Source organism: Heterocephalus glaber, unplaced genomic scaffold, assembly GCF_053883595.1.
Source record: "Heterocephalus glaber isolate CG9 unplaced genomic scaffold, H.glaber_assembly_v1.0 deba00001056, whole genome shotgun sequence".
Classification (NCBI taxonomy): Eukaryota; Metazoa; Chordata; class Mammalia; order Rodentia; family Bathyergidae; genus Heterocephalus; species Heterocephalus glaber.
This window is the reverse complement of record NW_028258182.1, coordinates 330,103-350,437: the sequence shown is the minus strand read 5'-3', so window position 1 is coordinate 350,437 and position 20,335 is coordinate 330,103. Positions and strand designations below refer to the sequence as shown.

The window sequence follows — 20,335 nt, the reverse complement described above, 5'->3', positions numbered from 1 at the left end:
CCTGAGCATATAAGTGATTCGAAACTGCTTAGATTAAAGCTCTACTAAATTGAGTTAAGTACAAAGATAATATATAAAATAATGCAAAATTAGCAGTATACAACCAAATGGATTTGAATAGAAAATGACTCAACATATATCCACAAAAGTGGATGTATACATTGTAAAAATCTGACATAACCCAGCTGATCTAGAGCAGCTGTATTAGTCCTTCATCAAATGTTCTTATTTATTCGCAACTGAAAATGATTAATTTATGTCCAATTACTTGCTTAGTCAGTGCAATAAAAACTTGAGGCTGACCCCAGTATACAATTTCTAAAATAAAAAGTTAAAAATAGAAGAATTTATATTTGAATCTATTTGTCTAAATGTCTAATTAGGTTTTTAAAAACAAATAATTCACTTTTTGTTAGTACATGTTTGCAATTCATGCAGTTTACAATCATCTTGGGAGTGGTTACATGTACATACATATTTGTTTCCTGCTTCCCCAAAAAGCCCTGTTCTCCTACCCTCTTTCTCATACTTGTTGATATTATTTGTCTTAGCTCATGTTATGGCACACAATGTTTACATTAATTGAAGTTATTAGGTTCCTGTATGGCCCATCTTTATTCCTCTCATTTCCCCTTCCTCTCCTCTGCACCCTTCATCCTTCTTCCCTTGAACTACTTCCCTATTGCATGAGAGCCATACCCTTGTCCCTTTCTATCTATCTATATCATTTTCTTGATTTGCACTTTGCTCACTCAAATGAGAGACACCATACGGTATTTAAGCTTGTGTGTCTGATTCATTTCACTCAACATTATATTTTCCATGTGCATCCATTTTCTTACAAATGTCTCAAATTTTTAAAAAACAAATAATTCTGAGCCAGGGATTTAGCTCAATGGCACCACACCTGCCTCACAAGCACAAGGTCCTGAGTTCAATCCCTGGTACCAAATAATAATAATAATAATAATAATTCTGACAAAAGCATCCTGACAAACACATCTGTTAAGGCCTACCAATCTGAAATTAGCCATTATCCATATATGAGCCACAATGTGTATAGACAACAGAACTGGGGTATGAAAAACTGGGTACAGTAATTTAAACACATGGTGGACTGAATCAAGTCCCCCAACACAACCATAAACCTTAGAGCAAAATTTAGCTTAAAATGCGAATGTTAACCTTGTCCCTTAACAATGACAATGTAGAGAAGTTTCATCACAGAGAACAATGACAATGTAGAGAAGTTGCACCTACGCTGCAAGAAGTATAAAATCAGGTATTATAAACTCTTTTTGGAGAAGGTCTAGGAAAACCCCTAAAAAAGCTCAAGGTTATTTACAATGCCAGGATTTCACCCTTTTCCTGTAGCCTCGTTTCTCCAAACTGTATTTTATCTTTCATATACATACACATGACACACAAAAGATGCCCCCTGTGGAAATCCATTCACGTACCTGCAAAAGGTCAACTTTTACCAGAAACTTCATATGTTTCAACAACAGGTCTAATGCATCACTATAATATTCTCTAACTTAATAATCAGAATAAGCCAATGAGGTGAGTACTATTAGGACTTATTTTAGAGATTAAAAATTTGTGGCACCAAAACTAAAGGAACTTGCCTGAGCCTCATAGCCTGGAAGCAGCAAGTTCAAGATGTGAATCTGGCTATAGAGCTCATGTTCTTAATAACTATGACACTAGAATTGGTTTTCCATTAAATACAATGTCTCATCATGTAAAGAAATTGCTCCAATTTTTCCTTCATGAAAAAATATCTGTCCTATGTAAATATTGGCAAAAGGGTCAGAAAGGATTTTTGGTGACATAAATCTGCCTGGTACAAGGATATGGGTAAATTAAAGGTCATGACAGACTTGATAAACAAGAATGTATCTTCTAATAGCCATGAAAATGGCAACAAGACACGCCTCGACAACTCTGTGCTCTCCAATCTCATATGATTCCATAGCTCTACAGTAAACAGCTGTGAACATACACTCCCAACATGGACAGTTGTATGAATGTGCTATTGCCAATATACAGATTAAATATCAGGAAATCTGAACTTTTAAATTTTGGCATAAAAAATAAATATGCCACGAGAGCAACAAGAATTCCACTTTGAAAGCCCTTACTTTAAGTTATTTGCATGCAGTTGCAAAGTTCCGTGACCTTCCATATTGTAATATTGTGGAGACACAAGTGGGACCTCCACAGACACCCACTGGGTGCAAAGGTGAGCTGCTGGGCCAAGGAAGAAGCCCCGTGATCACTCATCCTGCCCCTTTATGTCCTTTGATGCTGTTCTCTCAGGGGCTGGAGTCCAGTGTCTGGGGAGAATGGTGAAAGCTTTGTGTCTTTGTCAAATGGATATGCATTCCAAAAAAACAAAACCCTGTCCAACATTATAGTTAAAAATGTTTTTTAGGGGGGCCGGGGATTTAGCTCAGTGGTTTTGCTGCCTGTTGCACAAGCACAAGGACCAGAGTTCGATCCCCAGTACCAAAAAAAAAAAAAAAAGTTTTTTTCAAAATCCAAGAGGCTTAAGAAAATGAAGTTCCTTAGCCAGAAAAACATTATATAGGTGTGTTATGTATATTCATGTATATGGCAACACATATCAATATATATATACATATATATAAAACATGTTGCTTATCATAAAACATGTAGATTATATACATACAGGAGACATGGAGGGTACAGCCTGAGACCTTCAAGTACCACTGTTGCAATGCCCCATATATCTCATATCTCATCACTGGGTCCTTGGTGATAACGGTGAGCAGAGCAGACAACCCACACCCCCTAGGAGTCACCCCTTTGTACATGTCAATGAGCCGCCACCCAGGAAAGTATACAACACAGGATGGGGTGTAGTTTAATGCCAGACAACACTTAAGATTTCTCTCATCCAAGTCTTAAAAAATAGGAAACATCTTTAAGTGTCCAAGAGAGATCTGATTAAATGAAAAAAAATGGATATCCTCTCTGATTATGTTTTATGACCATATAATTCTGTATATAAAAATCATACTCTCTTACCTAAAATAGTGTGTTTAATCCTCCCATGATCAAAGTTAAGCTAACTTGTTACTTGTAACCAGAATTTATCAGGAAACAGAAACTCCTAAAAATAGGTCATGGGAAGGATAGAAAAAAACAGCAACAGCAATAATGTATGTTGTGTTCAATAAAAACAACATTTCTATTTCCCATAAAAGTATGTAGTTTGTAATTATCATAAGAACATGTATTGAATGATTTAGCCTTGTACCTAGTATGTGTGTATGTACAGAACCTATGGCCCTGTTCACAAACTGTGTATTCCAAGTGGTTGATATTCAGAGTTCATTCTACCTTTAGCAACTCTAAAAATTAGTATAAATATAATACAAAGGAAAGATAAGTGTTTCAGGAAATGGAAATGCTAATTTCCATGATCTTGATTTGATCAATATGCATTGTATACATGTATGGAATTATTACACCACACTCAATAAATATATACAATTATATATTAATTTAAATTTTCCAAAGTACAAATGTAAAACAAAAGCTGTTGGTGATCCTGACATCTTTAAAGGTTTCAACTCATAGGTTACATTTCTTTCATGGCTGCATTTTTTTCTGGGTGTTTCACAGTTCATTTTTGTCCTTGTTTCCTACTTGGAAATAGAGCACCAATGTCCCCTTGCCACAGCAGGAAAACTTGTCAAAGGAAATAGTCACAGGCCAAGGCCACTGGCTCAAAAGCCCACCATAAAGAAACTGTTCCTCCCCCATAAGGCAAAGCCATTCACCTCCATCTCCCTAGCAACACCTGGGAAGAACAGCACAAACCAGACCAGAGATGGTAGCTCAGGACCTCAAGGAACTTGGCCACATCGGGCAAGGCTCAAGCCAAAGGTGGGCAGGAAAACTCGCCCACTGAAACAGACACTACATAGAAGGATGTATTCTGCACTTGACATATTCAGCACATATCTGAATTTTCTGGAGCATACCCACCCTCAGGTGAAGAGTCTCCCAAGATAGTCCACCCCACTGGCAACTCCAGCTGGCTCATCGCTATCACAAGCTCCTCGTCCAACGCAGGTAGTGCTCCTGCCGTCAGGGCAAATGGTGTCAGCAAGGTCTGGTGACTACAAGCTGTGAGGCGGTCAGCCTGGGTGACCAGCAAACGGGCCAGCCTGCAGGCCAAGTTGTCCACGTAGGTCACTGAGCTGGAGCCCATGGTCACTGGGGAGTAACCTTCAGAGCAGAGGCACACAGATACTGTCACTGTCTCCTGCAGCCGGTGGCCTGCACAAGAACACAGAGAACAGTTCAGCCCAAGTCTCCAGGACACGTTTACAGAGGGTCCCTAGCTCCCCACAACACTGCCTGGGTGGACAGCTCTCCTCAGGAGGGTGAGCAGCAAAGACACCATGTTCTGGAAATGCTGCCACCCCGTGTCCCTAGTGAAAGCCCACTTCACCTCTAAAATCAGTGGATCCTGACTTAAAAACAATCATTTGTGAGTGCTGAGCACTGCATGTGTGTCTTCTTCTCATCACCATACAGTTATTTGCCACAAGGTCACTGCTACTTCTAACCCAGCCCCTGAATCCAGGTCTGTCTAAAAGGCCATTTCTCTTTTCTGCTCTGCCATTTCCTCTGAAGTCATGTAGTTTTACCTATTCACTTAAACAATTTTATGATAGCACCACAAAATTACACAAATTCATCCTAATTCCAAAAACCTCTTTTGAATGTGAGTAAGGAGGGGTGAAGACTACCAAACAGGAAAAAAATTAATGCACACACATATACCTACACGGTGTGATCAAAAATACGGTGAATTTTCTTTTAATTTTATTACAGTAAAAGACATGTTGCCATTAGTCCCCCTTAAATCCTCCCCCTCAGCTTGAACACACTTATCCCATCATTCTTGCCACCTTTTGAGGCAGTTCTGGAAGTCCTCTTTCATAAGTGTCTTTAGCTGTACTGTCATGGCTGACTCAGTGTTCTCAATCAACTCAAACCATTTACTTTTTGGGGGTTTTTTTTGGTACCAGGGATTGAACTCAGGACCTTGCGCTTGCGAGGCATGCAGTGGAACCACTGAGCTAAATCTCCAGCCTTCAAACCATTTACTTTCCACAGTCATTTTGACTTTGAGGAAGAGCCAGAAGCCACATGGTGCCAGAACCAGTGATTAAGGTGGATGAGGGTACATCATAATGTACACCTCCATTTTAGGAGGCTGCCTTTCCCTTGAATGGCATTTGTAGCAACATTCACATTATTTTTTGAACACAACTCAAAAAGGACTTCAGAAACTGCTTCAGAAAGTGGCAAGAATGATGGGATAAGTGTGTTTGAATCAAGAGAGGGTATTTTGAGGGAGATTAGTGGTAATATGCCTTTTACTGTAATAATTTTTTAATTTAAACACTCATCATATATTTCCATTACACCTTGCATATAGCCAGTATATCTACATATTTGCATGAAAATACTAAACAGAAATATATTGTTCAGTGCCCCCCTTCCAATGACAGCTTCTATGTCTTACAGATGCTAATACAGCACTTCCACTGTAAGTGGTCACCTCATCCTACTCTCGACTTCTCCTTACATTCTTCTTCATTGATTCACTCTTCTATTTTGCCAAAGTTGGTGACCTTCTACCTAAGTGCATTTTTCTGCTAACTGGCAGAATTTCCAAGGATCAGCAGCACCAAGCCACTGTGATTCAGATTATCACAACTGGACAGGGAAGTTACTTAGCTCCTGGTGGCTTGTGGTGCACTCTTGCCTCTAAGCAGATGCCTAAGGGTTCCAAGTCACTCAGGCTCTGCCTTATTCTCCAAAGCTTGTCCCCAAAGACTATGTTGCCAGGGCTTCAAGGATCAAGAGAATTTCAAATTCACAAAAAGAGAGCCAGTACCATCATCACACTGACTCTTCAAAAGGGGAGGAGAAGAATGTACCACCAGAGTCCACACAACCACTATTACTACCAACCAGTTATACTGGTAACGCTGTAACCAGAGAAATTTAAGGCTGGGAAATAGACTGTCATTCACCTCTAAGTAATCTGTCAAAATGATCACAAAGGTTTTTGTTTGTTTTTTGGTGATTTTGATTTGTTTTGATTTCAGTATTGGAGAGTGAACCCAGGACCTTTCCAATGAGCTCAGCCCTTTTAATTTTTGAGATCTCACTAAGTCACTAAGTTGCTGTGGCTGGGCTTGAACCTGCCCTCCTCGTGCCTCCACCTCCCAGAGATTACAGACGTGCTCCACCACACCCAGTCAAGATTTTGCTGTAACACACTTTAGTTACTATTTTTATGCTTTCTCTATTCACGTCTTGATTTAAAAAAAAAAAAAGCAAACTAAGGAAAGAGGATAAAACTAAAGACAAGAAAAACATCAATGGAAATGGCAGAGCAAAAGGACAGAGAGAAAAGCAACCAACATCAAAACAATGATGTGCCACTGACTAAGTTTGACATATTTTTCTTAGAAGGGTAGGGATTATTGAGACAGAGAGAAAGTGCTTAAAATTCCTACTCTGAAATTGGATGATAGATTAATTCAATGATCCAGGCCAGGCCAAAAAGTATCCATTCATCTTTATAGTTCTCACTGTGTCTGTGCCGTCTGCACACTCACTACCTGCTTTCTACAGGTAGCATGTACACTACAAAAACACTTAGAAACATATTGCCTTCAAAAAGAGGCCAATCTTACCTGTTTGAAAAGCCTTTATATGTATGATACAATTTAAGAGAACCAGAAAGGCTCATGACTCAAAGACAATCAACAAACAAAAAAGCTGCCTGTCTGTTACGGTTTAGATTGAGACTATCCCCCAAATCCTCATGCGTTCATAGGTGGGGTCACTGAGGGTGGGACCTAAAAGAGTCTATCTCTCACCTGGGCTCCTTCCCCCTCTCTCAGCTTCCTGCCCTCCATGACACAAGCACTTTTCCTCCAGCAGACTCTTCCACCCACTTCTGCCTTGGAGCCAGTCAACCATGGACTCTCAACGTGAGTCAAAATAAATCCTCCTTTAAGTTGTGGGTGTCATGTGTTTGTCCCAGTGATGAGGAAAGTGCCTAAGACATGGTCCTATGGATAATGGTATTTTAATTCCACCTTTAGGTACACAATCCACAAGTCACATCTCAATGAAAATACAAAAAAACTTTATCTGAGAAGGGATATTAGTGCATAATAACAGGTAAAGTGGATATTTTGTCATCTGTCACCATGGTATTTGAAGAAAACAATTAGGAAAACCTTGTTTCAAAATATGAATGTTTTGTTAGTGAGGAGAGAATGTTCTGGAGCCTGAGATCCAGTAAGAAAGATTCTGGACAGATGGAGAACCTCAGCCACCAAAGAGAGCAAGGTAGGGGAGAGGTGACCCTAGGGCTACAAAAAAGGAGAAGGAAGACAAACTGTGTCAAAACCAGTTCTTCCTGAGCCAACTTTGGCATTGGGCTGGGAACTGAGGAGATGACACATAGGCATAATGTTTCCTCCATCTGACTATGCCCAAAGCACACCCACCCTGGGTGCAGCCAGTGGGATGAGCTGCCCAGGGTAAGTTCAGGCTCTGGATGAGGCTATAGAAAGAACAGAAAGAACCTCAGGTGTGAGATAGCACAAGGCAAGTGTTCTTCTAATGTCACAGACACACACATGCACTCATGACCTCGGAGCACTATCGTCTTTTCCTCCTGATCTCTTCCTAGCCTACATCCAGGAGGAAGATGCTTGAAGGAGATGTCCCACCTTGTCAATACAAATGCCACCTCACCTGGAATGCTGGACTTTAGCACGTTATCCTTTGTGCGCTCTGCAATGACGATGTGTCTCTGTTGAGATCCATCATAAATAAAGTAAAATTCAGCATCTTCAGGAAGATAAACATTTTTGCCAAACTTTGCATAGACTGTCATCTGCCCCTGAAAAAATGAATAAGTCACAGTATCATTATAGTTCCTTGTCCTGGCTCTAAGAAACCACAACAAAAGGGCACAGGTCCAAAACACTGTCACTTATTATATTCGCTTCATGAGAGTGAGCTCAAATATCATGACTACTCCTTTCCAACAACAACATTTTTGACATCAAGGAAGACGCTTCCTGATACATTTAGTATGGATGTCAGAGCCAGTTTGTTCTGTTTTTACAGCTAAGGAAGTTCAGGGAATAGGGAAGATGTGAGGGTTTTTTTTAATTAACTGGATAATTGTGATACTTTGTTGTCTTTAAACTCCTACCTGTCAAACATCATTGCTTGTATTAATTTTTACACTGTATGTAAAATACCACTATTATTACAAAGGTTCATGGTAATTAGGTTCTTAGCCCTGCCCTTATCTTTTACTGGACCACTATAGTTTACATGAAACTTAAATTATCACAAACGTTGCCAAATAAATAGAACTACTCACCCCCACATTTCCTATGCCAGTTCCATTTGCTATTTACCTTGTCTGAGGTATTTCCAAGTGCTCTTTATCATCCAGTCTGGCTGCATACTTTCCTTTAAGAGCTTTGGTTGGCACAAAGCCCTAAAAAGTGTCTGATCTCCAAGAGAGGAGCTACCACTCAGGTTACTATAAGGACAAGTATCAAAGGAAGTGGGGCAGCAGCTAGTGGTCTCAAGTATGTGATCACTCAGAGGCTTTGCGTGGGGTTGGGGCGGGGCTGGGGTGGGGTGGGGTGGGACAGATCAGCAGAGCTACACCCAAGGGAGCAGCAGTAACAGCCTAGCCTGCTAGGTCATCTCAGCGGCTTTGCAGGATTCATGATGCTCAGACCATGAACACTGAGTGGGGCCTCCAGGGACAGAGTACATTCCGCCCAGCCTGTGGGTGCAGCAAGGAAGTGGAGACCAGGAGTGGAAAGGGTCACTCACTTTGGAGGACCTCCAAAGCTCGCCCAGTGTGGAGAAGCACCTGGGCTTCTATGTATTCACCCAACAAAAACAAACCCTCTCTCTGAGAGTTCTTTACCCAAGAAAGGGGAGAGAAGTGAGCAGAGAAAAGTCACACAGTCTCCAGGATGTGTGTGCTTTGGACCGGTGTCAGCCTGACATTCCATATGTCAGCCTGACACTCTGAGATGGATGCTGAGTTACACTGATCAGAAGCAAAACCCAGATCAGTCCATGGCTCCTCCTCCTGGCAGCCAAGTAGTAATTTCATCTAAAATATTTTTAAGTAAAAAAGCTATATAGCCTTCATAGTTGTTTACCATCTATCACACACTCACACACATACACACACACACACACACACACACACACGGTTAATCTGAAATTATGAACCAATATAAATACAAATTATGGTGTTTTGCAAAAAATCACTGGTCTGCAATTTTGAACCATCCCCCCTCAGAAAATGGGCCTCCATACATGCACAAAGATAATCAAAGTAACATGCCAAGAAAAATCTTCATATAATAGCTTTAAAAACAGTTTAGGAAGGGGACTTGCAAAGGAAAAAAAATTTAAAATACAAAACAATAATAAATGTCTGACATGACTGAGAGAGCAAACTTAGATGAAATTCCATTTCCTAAAAAAGGAAGAATAACTTGTTTTAGTTGTGTTCCTGGTTGCTGAAGGGACTGTTAATTATTAGAACAGAATCTGACCTGACCTGTTTGTGTTTTTTTAATAGAAAATAGATTGTATAAATAGATCAAAGATTTTACAGATCTCAAAGACATCTAATCTGCATCTATTCCAAACAATGGTCATATTACTATTTTATTTGGTTGCGTTAACAAGAACTACCACTTGACAAAGAGCTTAATCACAACCTTTCCTGATGTAATGCCTCCCCTAGTAGTCCCATCCTGTAATTCATAATGGCTCCCTTTCAAGAACCACTCCATGCTTTATGTTGGAAAAGATGAACAACTTTCAAGTTAGAGGCGAGACAAATCCATTCTGAAGGGATGTACAGAAGTCCTAGGCTTAAGTATTATATTCAGCAATAAAAAAGAGTCCCTGATTTAGTATCACAATGACACCAGGAAGACACAAAGATATTATGGAAGGGAGAGAGGAGGAAAGAGAGGATGCAGAAAACAACAGAGGGAGAAAATGAGAGAGAAGATGGTGGGCAGGAGAGGAAGACAAAGAAAATGTGAAGGCATCAAAACAAGAATGCTGCATTCAGAAAAGGAATGTAAGTCTCAGAAGACAAGGAAACTACTTAGGAGATCACAGGGAAATAGGCTACTGAAAGAATTCACCAACCAGGAATGACAGAGTAAATAATCAGCCATAGATGACCATTTTTGGCTAAAACCTGGGTCTTTCTAACCATGGTGGTCACTTAAAATTAGCTCTCTTCTAAAATGCTACTTGTTTCTTATATTGTAAAAATAAATTCCAGTTTACAGAATCATAATGTACCTCTTTCATTCCCCATCTGGATTCAATTGCATTCTTTGATTTGGGCAATTGAAAGCTATAAACTTTCCTAAGTAAATATACTGCCATCAGAATCAGAATTACTCTGCACCTCTATAGAAGTAATAGTGATGTGTTATCATGTTTCTATGAATTACATCCCCATATAAAACTCAACTATTTCACTGAAATTTCTGGAAAGAGAAGCATGGTAGGCAAAATTAGCCCCCCAAATGAGTCTACAAATTAAATGTATACAATCAAAACTTAAACTGAGTATCTTCAAAAGAAACTCAATGAGGGGCCAGGGATTTAGCTCAGTGGTTCCAGCATCTGTCTCGAAAGCGCAAGGTCCCGAGTTCGATCCTTAGTACCAAAAAAAAAAAAAAAGAAACTCAGTAAGTTTATTCTAAAGTTCACTTGGAAGTAAATACAAAAGAAAGAAAAGTATGAAAAAGAATAAATATTTCACCTGTGATGGGAGGAGTGAGTGCTCGTCCTGTGACAAAGCAAAACATAGAATAAAAAGCAGGGTAATGTAAACAGTGTGACAATGACATCAGACAGATCCCAAAGGATAAGGTGAAAAACAGACACATGTACAGGTCATGAAGGTGGTATTTCACATCAGTGGGTAAAGAATGGTCTACTCAATAGTTTTGGGACAACAGCTGTCTATTAAGTGCAAAAGCATAACTCCTACCAAATAATTAAATGCCCAACATTTAACATAAAAATCCAAGACAGCATAACATTAGAAGATAGTTTTAAAGTCTTCTTTACTGAACAAAATGACAGCAATTAAAGATATCTGAGCCAGGGATTTAGCTCAGTGGCACCACACCAGCCTGGCAAGTACAAGGTCCTGAGTTCGATTCCTGATACCTACACAAATAAAATTAAAATATCTGAATTTCATATACATTGACATCACCCTGAAGTATCAATTTTTCACATTTTTTCCTCTTACCTGACAGGTTTTGTTCATAGGTAATCACTACATAGCTACACTGATGGAATACTCATAATCTTGTGCTTTCCTGTCTTCTGCCAAAAACATTTCCCATGTTGTTCTGAACTTTAACAACTTTTAATTGCATTTTATCAAGTTTTTGATATTCTATAATTCCATGATTAAACATGCTTCTATTGTTGTACATTAAGTATATTTTGCTTTAATATTATAAAGAATATTGTAATAAATAATTTCACGTGCATTCTTATGCTTTGTTATTATTTTAGAATAAAATTCCAGAAATCAGTCCAAGAATGTGAAAAATTGTCACAAACTGCCATACTGCTTTATAAAATTGTATCAGCTTTTATTACAGTACTACATATGGCCAAGGGTATCCATTTGGTTATGAAAATGTTTTATTTCTTCATAAAATAAAAAGATTTTTAAAAACAGTATTCATTTCATCATAATCTTATGAAAAGTTTTTTTTATTATTTTCTGTTAAATAATAAACTATTCGTTGCTAATTTAATTCATATTTTTTTAGTTGCCACTGAAATTTGTTGTCTACTTTTAGAAAAGCTTGTTACCAAACAGTGTGCACAAGTTCAGTGGTCGTTTCAATTTATTTTATTTTTTTTGTATATCCTTTTATTGGTACATTTTAGGTGTACAATATAATGACATTCATCATTGGAGATATGTACCTTTACATAATCTCTCTTGGTTCTTATTTTTCCCCCTTCCCCTGCCCTCCCTTCAACCGCTCCATCCCTCCCTATTTACAAAGACTTTGTTTCCTTTTTTTCATTTTCTCATATGAATTCCATTCCTTGCTTTCCCTTGCCCTACCCCTCCCACTTCCCCTTCCCTTTTGCCCCTTTTCTTCCTATTTCACATTATCTATTATACCTTTTAGTCCTTATTTACACTTTTAGTTTCTCACACTAGAGAAACTATTCAGTATTTACACGTGTGTCCTATTTCTTTCACTTAAGAGTATGGCCTCAATGTGCATCCATTTAGCTATAAATGTCTCTAATTTCTCATTTTTTATGGCTGAGTAATATTCCATTTCATTTAAAAAATGACATTTTCTTGATCCAGTCTCCAGTTGATGGGCATTTGGGCTGTTTCCAAGTTTTAGCTATTACAAACTGTGCTACTATGAACATGGGTGCACATATATCACTGTGGTATGATTCTTTTAATTCTTTGGGGAAGATCCCCAGCAGGGGAATAGCTAGGTCAAATGGGACTTCCAGTCCTAGTTCTTTGAGGTATCTCCATACTGATTTCCCCAGTGGTTGCACCAGTCTACACTCCCACCAGCAGTGGAGCAGGGTTCCTCTTTCCCCACAGCCCCGCCAGCATTTGTTATTGGTTGATTTCAGGATAGCAGCCATTCTTTCTGGAGTGAGGTAGAATCTCAGCATTGTTTTCCTTCGCATCTCTCAAATGACCAGTGATGGTGAACATTTTTTCATATCTTTATTTGCCATGTCTACTTCTTTGTGTGAGAAATGTCTGTTCATTTCAGATGCCCATTTTTGGACTGGGTCTTTAAATTTGGAAGGTCTGATTCTTTTAAGTTCTTTATAGATTCGAGATAGTAGACCTTTGTCTGAGGGACTGCTGGTGAAAATTTTTTCCCACATTGTGGGTTGTCTCTTTTCACTACTGGTGGTTTCTCTTGCTGTGCAGAAGCTTTTTAATAAGAAGAGATTCTACTTGTTAATTGTTTGTGCTAGTTCACGGGCAACTGAGGTTTTGTTCATAAAGTCTTTTCCTACCCCAATGTCTTCAAGAGTTCTACCTAACCTCTGTTCCAGCCGGTTCAGCATTTCTATTTTAATATTTAGATCTATAATCCATTTCGATTTTAATTTAGTGCATGATGAGAGATACAGGTCTAGTTTCAGTCTTTGGCAACTTGAAACCCAATTTATCCAGCACCATTTATTAAAGAGGCTATCTTTCCTCCAGTGATGGTGGTTGGCTCCTTTGTCAAAGATGAGGTGGGTGAGTGTGTCTGGAGTTGTTTCTGCATCTTCTAATCTGTTCCACTGGTCCTCAGGTCTGTTTCTTTGCCAGTACCATGCTGTTTTTTATCACAGTAGCTTTGTAGTAGAGTTGCAGGTTGGGGATTGTGATACCCCCTGCCATGTCTCTGTTACCTAGAATTGCTTTTGCTATTCTGGGTCTCTTCTTGTTCCAGATGAATTTTTGGATTGTTTTCTCAAGGTCTGTGAAGTATGCTGCCGGGATCTCAATTGGAATTGCATTGAATCTATATAGCAGTTTTGGAAGTATGGTCATTTTCACTATATTAATCCTTCCTACCCAGGAGCAGGGGATGTCTGTCCATTTTCTGATATCATCTTCAATCTCTCTTTTCAGAGTGCTATAGTTTGCAAAGAAGAGGTCTTTAATTTCTTTCATTAGGTTGATTCCTAGGTATTTCAGTTTTTTGGATGCTATTGCAAAGGGAATTGTTTGCCCTATTTCTCTCTCAGTGAGTCTGTCATTGGTGTAGAGGAAAGCTATTGATTTTTGTGTGTTGACCTTGTATCCAGCTACTTTACTGAATTTGGTTATTAAGTCTAGAAGACTTTTGGTGGAGTTCTTGGGGTCTTTGATATAGAGTATCATGTCATCTGCAAATAATGACAATTTGACTTCCTCATTTCCTATTTTTATTCCTTTTATTTCTTTCTCTTGTCTAATTGCTGTGGCTAATGTTTCGAAAACTATATTGAACAGGAGTGGTGATAGTGGACATCCTTGTGTTGTTCCTGATTTTAGTGTGAAGGATTTCAGGTTTTGACCATTTAGTATGATTTTGGCTGTTGGTTTTTCATAAGATGGTTTTATCAGATTGAGGTAGAGACCGTCTATTCCAATTTTTCGTAGGGATTTATCATAAATGCATGTTGGATTTTGTCAAATGCTTTTTCTGCATCTATTGAGATGATCATATGGTTTTAGTCCCTGGCTCTATTGATACAGTGTATTACATTGATTCATTTGCATATGTTGAACCATCCCTCCATCCCTGGGATGAATCCCACTGGGTCAGGGTGTATGATCTTCTTGATGATCTTCTGCATTCTATTTGCCAGTATCTTATTCAGGATTTTTGCATCTATGTTCATTAGTGAGATTGGCCTATAGTTCCCTTTTTCGGTTGGCTCTTTCTCTGCTTTGGGGATCAAGGTGGTGCTTGCTTCCAGGAATGCTTTCAGGAGTATTGCTTCCCTTTCAATTTCATTGAAGAGTTTAAACAGTAGTGGCAGTAGTTCCTCTCTAAATGTCTTATAGAAATCAGCAGTGAAGCCATCAGGACCTGGGCTTCTCTTGGCTGGTAAGTTTTTAATTATGTTTCCAATTTCATTGATTGATATTGGGTTGTTTAGAATTTTTAGGTCTTCTTCGTTCAACTTTGGTAATTCATATGTATCTAGGAATCTGTCCATTTCTTCTGTGTTTTCCATCTTATTGGCATATAGGTTCTCGAAGTAGGTATTGATGATCCTCTGGATTTCTGCTGGGTCTGTTGTAATTTCGCCCTTTTCATTCCTAATTGCATGGATTTGGGCCTTTTCTTTCCTTTTTCTGATAAGGTTGGCTAAGGGTTTGTCAATTTTGTTGACAAAATTTCTTTCTTTCAAAGAACCAACTCTTGGCTTCACTGATTTTTTGTATCATTCTCTCAGTCTCCATTGCACTGATTTCTACCCTGATCTTTATAATTTCCTCCCTTGTATGAGCTTCAGGTTTGTCCTGCTCTTCTCTTTCTAGAAGCTTGAGGTTCAGCATCAAGTTGTTTAACTGGGCTCGCTCTGTTTTCCTAATATGTGTATTCACTGCTATGAATTTTCCTCATAAGACTGCTTTCATTGTGTCCCATAGATTCCAATATGTTGTGTTATCATCATCAATTATTTGAAGGAACTGTCTGATTTCTTCTTTAATTTCCTCTGTGACCCATTGGTTATTCAGAAGTGTGTTGTTCAATTTCCATGTGTTTATGAAGCTTTTGCAGTTTCTTTTGCTATGGATCTGCAATTTCATCGCACTATGGTCTGATAATATATGATAATATACAGGGGATAACTTCAATTCCTTTGCACTTACCTAAATATGTTCTACGAGTGAGTATGTGGTCTATTTTGGAGAATGACCCATGTGCAGCTGGAAAATAATGTGTATTCTGATTTTGTGGGGTGATCCACTTTGTAAACATCTGTTAAGTTCATATGTTCAAGACTTTGATTGAGTTCTAGTATTTTGTTGCTTGTTTTTTGTCTAGTTGATCTATCTATTTGTGATAATGGGATATTGAGGTCTCCCACTACTATCGTATTAGTGCTTATATGGTTTTTCATGTCCTTTAGCATTTGTTTTATATAGTTGGGTGCACTAGTGTTTGGTGCATAGATATTTATGATTGTCATCTCTTCCTCTTGGATTCTTCCCTTTACAAGGATGTAGTGTCCTTCTTTGTCTCTCTTAATTAGTGTGGGATTTAAATCCAGTTGGTCTGCAAAGAGGATAGCTACTCCTGCTTTCTTTCAGGTTCCCGTAGCATGGAGTATTGTTTTCCACCTTTTAACTTTCATTCTATGAGTTTCTATTTGAATCAAGTGTGTTTCTTACATGCAGCATATTGTTGGATCTTGCTTCTTGACCCATTCTGCCAGTCTATTTCTTTTGATTGGTGAATTGAGACCATTAACATTGATGGTTATAACTGATATGTATTGACTTATCATTGTCATGACTTTTTCTTTCTGTTTGATCCTCCCCCTTTGCTTTTACTTTCTTCTCATGCCAGATGGATTCACTCTGCTGGGCTTCCTGGGGTTGTGACCCTCGTTGTCTTTTCCTAGGATTTTGTCTAAAATTTTTTGGAGTGCTGGTTTGGTATTCACGAAGTTAGGTGCTCTTTGTCATGAAAGCATCTTATTTCTCCATCAATTTTGAAAGATAGTTGTGCAGGGTACATCAATCTGGGTTGGAGGTTGTTTTTCTTTAGGGCTTGAAACACATCACTCCAAGTTCTTCTTGCCTTGAGGATTTGCACTGAGAAGTCTACTGTGATTCTGATGGGATTTTCTTTGTATGTGATTTGTTTCTTTTCTCTCACTGCTTGTAGAATTTTGTTCTTCTGTTGGGTTTCTGAAATCTTAACAATTATAAGCCTATGTGTAGATTATTTTTTAATCAAGGCTAGTCGGAGTTCTATATGCCTCGCTTATCTGTATGTCAAATTCTTTTCCCCTGCTTGGGAAGTTGTCTGCCATCACTTCTGTGAACAGTTTTTTTATGTCATCTGCACTCTCTCCTCTTTCTTCATTGACTCTGATCAGTCTTATGTTATTTTTCTTTGCATCATCTAGCAGCTGCTGGATTGACTTCTTGTGGTCCCTTACAATTTTAAAGAAATTTTTCTTTTCCTGGTCACTAATTGCAATCTTATCTTCTATATCAGAAATTCTGTGTTCACATTGGCTCATTCTGCTGCATAGACTTTCAGTGGAGTTTTTAATCTCCTGGAAATCTGTTTGTATCTGTTTTATGGATTCCATTTGTTTCCTATGTTGGCATTCCATCATGTTCCTCAGCTCCTCTATTTTTTCATCTGTATCCTCTCTAGATTTATTAATCATGTCTTGCACTATGGGCACAATCTTTGCTGTTATGTGAGAAATTATTTCTGATTTCATTTTTTCCAGATCCTCTTTCATTGCCAGTTTAGGGAGTCCAGGTGGTTGAGTATCAGAGTGTTCCATCTCATTTCCCTTTGGGGTTGCTGTAAGTGATCTGGAAGTCTCGTTCTGAGGCTTGTTTACCTGTCTTCTCATTTGGACAGGGGAAGGGGGGTCCTGGCACCCGTGCAGCTCACCTCCTCTGTGCTGGGAGCTGTGGTACACTGACCTGGAAGTCTCCTCTGGGCTGGGAGCCATGGCACGCTGACCCGGAGGCCTCCTCCAGGCTGGGAGCCGCAGCATGCCTACCCAGAAGCCTCCTCCTGGCTGGGAGCTATAGCACACTGACCTGGAAGTCTCCTCTGGGCTGGGAGCCATGGCACGCTGACCCAGAGGCTTCCTCTGTGCTGGGAGCTGTCAAGTTTCAATTTAAATAACTCTAGTCTTCCTTCTTCTAGCTTACTTTTGAGTATACCTACAAGCTTTGCCTTTAAAAGATCAATTTTCACTTTCCCAAGCAAACTACCGTAGTTGGAATCCATGTCAAAGTCATTTCCTTTTCCCTATGAATAATGAAGAGAATCCCACATTTGACCTATTCATGCCCAAATAAAAAACACTCATCTATACTCTTGCATACTTGATGTTACTCTAAAAGCCGAGATACATGGAAAACAGGGATAACAAATGGAGAGCAGAAAAGATGAACTATAATCCTACTAAATGTACTTCACTATAATCATACAAACAATCAGGTATACTGATCCCATCAAGCATCTCTCTAGAAAAATTGTCCTAAACTTATCAATAATCCTCAAAGACCCAGCCTTCTTCTAAAATGCTGGAACCACATGGACTGCTTTCCAAAGCATTAAAAAGGCATTACAGTATTTTTTGCTACCTTAAGCTATATTATCCAACACTCTCTAACTCTTTCATATGGTAAAGTGGAAGCGGTCATGAACACTAAGATGTATATTCTAAGGACTTTTTCATTAACCAATGTTTCTAATGCCCTGAATAACATGGTGGCTACATTAGCCTAAACACTAGGTATTCTTGCATGAATTTTCACTTTCCCTTCTTCCCTTTTTTCTATCTCACCCACTACAAGCAATGCAGCTGCATATAGTTATACTTGGTTAATAATATTATTTGCTGGATAACCTTAACTGTTTAGTTTCTAAAACATCTGACATCAGTGTATAATAAGCAAACAGTGTGTTTTTGCATTAGACAATGAGAACAAAGTGGTAAATCTTTTTATAGTGGGTTTTCTTAATCTCAGACAATGAGGAAAATCTGTAAATGGATCTCAGTAGTCTAAACCTGTGCCCATTTCCTGAGGAAAGGGTTATGGCCATCATCCCAGTCTCAAAGGCATCCAAAGATTCGGCAAGGGTCACAAACTCCAGCTTTTACAGTAACAGACAAAAATGGGAACTTAACAAAGGTTTGTAATGACAGTTACCACCTTTTCATGGGATAAACGGACACATTTGCTAAAGTATTCGAGTGTGATATACAGCCTTCTATGGAATGATTTTGAGTTGGTATGTTAAACATAATAGAAGCTTAATAGCATGTGCCATTAAAATCATTATTATAATATAAACATAGTGGTCTAAATGAACTAATAAATTTGATTCTTTCTTTTAATATCTGGGACTTATCTTTTGTAATAGCCTTCAGAGCCTTCCCTGCCAAGCAAAATCCTTGAAAGGTTGAGGGAGGGATGCATTATTATTATCCCATTTTACAGGAAAGCAAATACAAGTATAAGTAGTAGCTAGCAGTAACTCCAGAGTCAGATGGACACTTGTATGTCTCGATTTCGGCCCCAATCTCCAAGTCAGCTGCTCTTCACAGATTCTCAATCTGACTGTCTACATATGGTGCCAAAGAAAGCGCTGTAGGCACAAAATATTTTATTTCAAAGTAATGTATTTAAATGAGGTGTTACTTTAAAAGAAAGTATGGAGATGCAAAAAATTATTTCATATATATATATATATGTGCACATATATACAGATATAGATATGTCCTTTGACATATAAATAGTATCTCTTCCATGTACAAGACATCACAGGTTATAAAGTGCTTCCTTGTGTATTTTCTCTCCTTATTCCCACACCAATACCAGGGAGGTAGCATTACAATTCTCATTTCTAAAGGAGAATATTGAAGATGTCAATGAATGAAAAAGCAGAAATCCAACCTAGACCTTTCTGTGCCAGGCCAGCAGGCTTTTCTCCCCAACACATTACTGCACAAATAGCAAGTGCACAAATAGTGACTTACCTATCCTTTTTCATTTACCTCTGTACTCATTTTATATGCTCAACACAGGGGTTCTCATCTTGAAATTTCATCCGGGTAAATGTAGAGGGGTGGAAAAATGTTCCTTAAGCTCCCTGAAGATATATGTGACCCAGAGACATTTATTTGGGGAAGACTGTCTTCTACTGAGAAATTCTTAAAAGGGTACACAAGAAGCTTATAATCCCCCCCAAAAAAACCCCCCCAAAAAAATTAGGAACCACTGAATTAAAGCATGTTTAAAAGCATTTCTCTTTGGCATAATGTAAAATATCAAAATTATTCAAATCTACTACTCAACAAAATTAATATGAATATAAACTGGTTAAATTCTGGGAGGAAATACCAGAATATCATTTGACAAGGAAGGCTGACTCAATAACTTAAAAGACTTAGAGGATATTTCTTCTGAAATTGCCTTTGGGGTAGGAATGACTCCCTTCTCCAGATAGGATGAAACAGACCCCAGCAGGTCAACAGTCCTGTTAATAGCAACTAGACAGTCCAATTAAAGCCATTCTTAAATGCACCAGAGGTGTTATAGAAAGTGGACAAAGGGTAATGAAATTCTATAGAGAAAACAATTTAGATAAGTGACAGAAGCCAGAAGACCATGGAATGATACTTTTACAGGGAGAAGGGGAATAACTGATGACCTAAAATTCCATACCTAAGAAAAATATTCTTTAAAAATAAATCTTCATGAATTTGTGTGTCATCCTTGCACAGGGGTCATGCTAATCTTCTCTGTATCACTCCAATATTAATATATGTGCTGCTGAAGTAACTCTTGTTCTTGGGTAGGAAGAATCAACATAGTGAAAATGATGATACTCCCAAAATTATTATACAGATTTAATGCAATCCCAATCAAAATCCCAACATCATACCTCAGAGAATTAGG

At 38.6% G+C, this 20,335-nt stretch overlaps 1 protein-coding gene and 1 non-coding gene across 4 annotated transcripts in view; both read right to left on the bottom strand.

Annotated features, from left to right (window-relative positions):
- Positions 1-20,335, bottom strand: part of Arhgef28 (Rho guanine nucleotide exchange factor 28) — a 328,072-nt gene that overhangs the window by 186,232 nt on the left and 121,505 nt on the right. For 2 of the 3 annotated variants that reach the window (XM_021251666.2, XM_004874150.4), the window contains exons 3-4: positions 7,831-7,978; positions 4,021-4,314 (exon numbers count right to left, since the gene is read on the bottom strand). In XM_021251666.2, the coding sequence (XP_021107325.1) occupies positions 4,021-4,314; positions 7,831-7,978 (442 nt within the window). Of the gene's footprint in view, positions 1-4,020; positions 4,315-7,830; positions 7,979-20,335 lie in introns of those variants that run through there. The other variant, XM_087209586.1, reaches the window with a different exon arrangement.
- On the bottom strand, positions 20,120-20,221 carry LOC147828531 (U6 spliceosomal RNA). The gene has a single exon (XR_015450645.1). It is a non-coding gene; the product is annotated as a U6 spliceosomal RNA (small nuclear RNA).